The 1,410-nt window shown below is 43.8% G+C and overlaps 1 protein-coding gene across 1 annotated transcript; it reads right to left on the bottom strand.

The window, feature by feature from the left end:
• Positions 1 to 567: 567 nt before the first annotated feature.
• Positions 568 to 1,347, bottom strand: LOC105556264 (caspase-1-B-like). The gene has a single exon (XM_012003351.1). It carries the CDS (start codon positions 1,345 to 1,347, stop codon positions 568 to 570), a length of 780 nt encoding a protein of 259 aa, XP_011858741.1.
• Positions 1,348 to 1,410: the final 63 nt, after the last annotated feature.

The following is a 1,410-nucleotide window of genomic DNA, read 5'->3' as shown; positions in this document are numbered from 1 at the left end:
GTAAGCGCGCGGTGAGGTGACCGGCCTAGCGGCCCCGTTCGAGGCGGTGTTCGGCGAGGAATAGAATGGCGGTGCGGGGCGAGGAGTAGGGAGGCGAGGCGCGCCGCTGCCCGTCCGCCGCTTATGCGACCGCTCGCACGTCTCCCCGCGCGGGGCCACTAGGCGGACGCATCTCACTGCGCGGTTACATTCGCCAGTAGGTTGGGCTAATACGGCGATTTTTAAAATTTCGTATCTCGATAACTATTCGTCCAAGCGCAAAATAGTACAATACTTTTCTGTTTGTCTTAGTCCCCTCTACCTTCCCATGACCGGACGTCAAAGTCTTGCGTAGCACCCTGTATAATTTAAAAAAGTAAAGTAAAGTGTGCAAATTAGAAATTTGCACATGGCTTCCTCATAGAGGAAGGTTTAGGAGCGAAATCTAATTTTTTTCGATGTTTCTTGAAAGTGTGCGAATTAGAAATTTGCACATTGCTTCCTCATTATTTTCAACTATACTTGAAAGCTGATCCTCTTTGGTTTTTGCAAATTTAGGCAACTCAATAAATATAAAGTAAAAATCTGTTAGATCATGTTGATTATCATATTTTTCTCGCTCCCATGAGTTAGCACAATGATGCAGAGACAGTCATTATCCGTATGATCGAGCTTGCTCACGTCTTGTATCATGTCCACAACTTCGCTATGCGTGAAGTCATTGTAAATTTCCACGTCAAATCCAAGATTCCTGAAAGTTACTTCCAGTCTCTTGGCGTCCAATAATGAACCCTTCCGTTGGGAAGAAAAGTTAAATCTCTCGTGATTGAATATTAAGCACTTGCCGCGATTTTTATGATTCATATTATAGCAATCGGCGTCCTTTGATACCGCCGTAAATGCACCGGGTTCTTCGATGGTACAAGTAGGATCTTCCGTTACTGGGACTGTGACTTTAGCGTCGATTGTGTCTATTTTTTTCTCATTAGCTTGGGCTTTGGATGTTCCCGCGACAGCGAAACTGGCCGTAAAAGGCTCATACTGCTCTTCTGATATCTGTACGAAACTTCGACTACGGTACTCGTCGAATAATGCATACGTGTACGCACGGGACAGACATTGGTCCCCGTACGCGTGTTTCAACAAGATATAGGCCTTATGTTTGTCACTTAGAAATTTCGCTAAGCTGTGTACAGATGGTACAGCATTTTTCTTCAGTTTTGTCAATCTCGAAGATGTCCGGTTCAAGAATTTGTCATCAAAGTGTAAGGAACAGATGACGCTTCTGTCTTTCACAATTCCTTTTTTGATATTTAATATTTTGATCCACGTTGCTCTTTTACGTGGATCAGTAAATGAGTGCAGCATTTTTCTTCAGTTTTGTCACTCTCGAAGATGTCCGGTTCAAGAATATTTCATCAAAGTGTAAGC

Source organism: Vollenhovia emeryi, unplaced genomic scaffold (genome assembly GCF_000949405.1).
Source record: "Vollenhovia emeryi isolate VEMERY1.0 unplaced genomic scaffold, V.emery_V1.0 DF948937.1, whole genome shotgun sequence".
NCBI lineage: Eukaryota > Metazoa > Arthropoda > Insecta > Hymenoptera > Formicidae > Vollenhovia > Vollenhovia emeryi.
The sequence above is the reverse complement of the archived record's forward strand: the minus strand, read 5'-3'. Positions and strand labels throughout refer to the sequence as shown.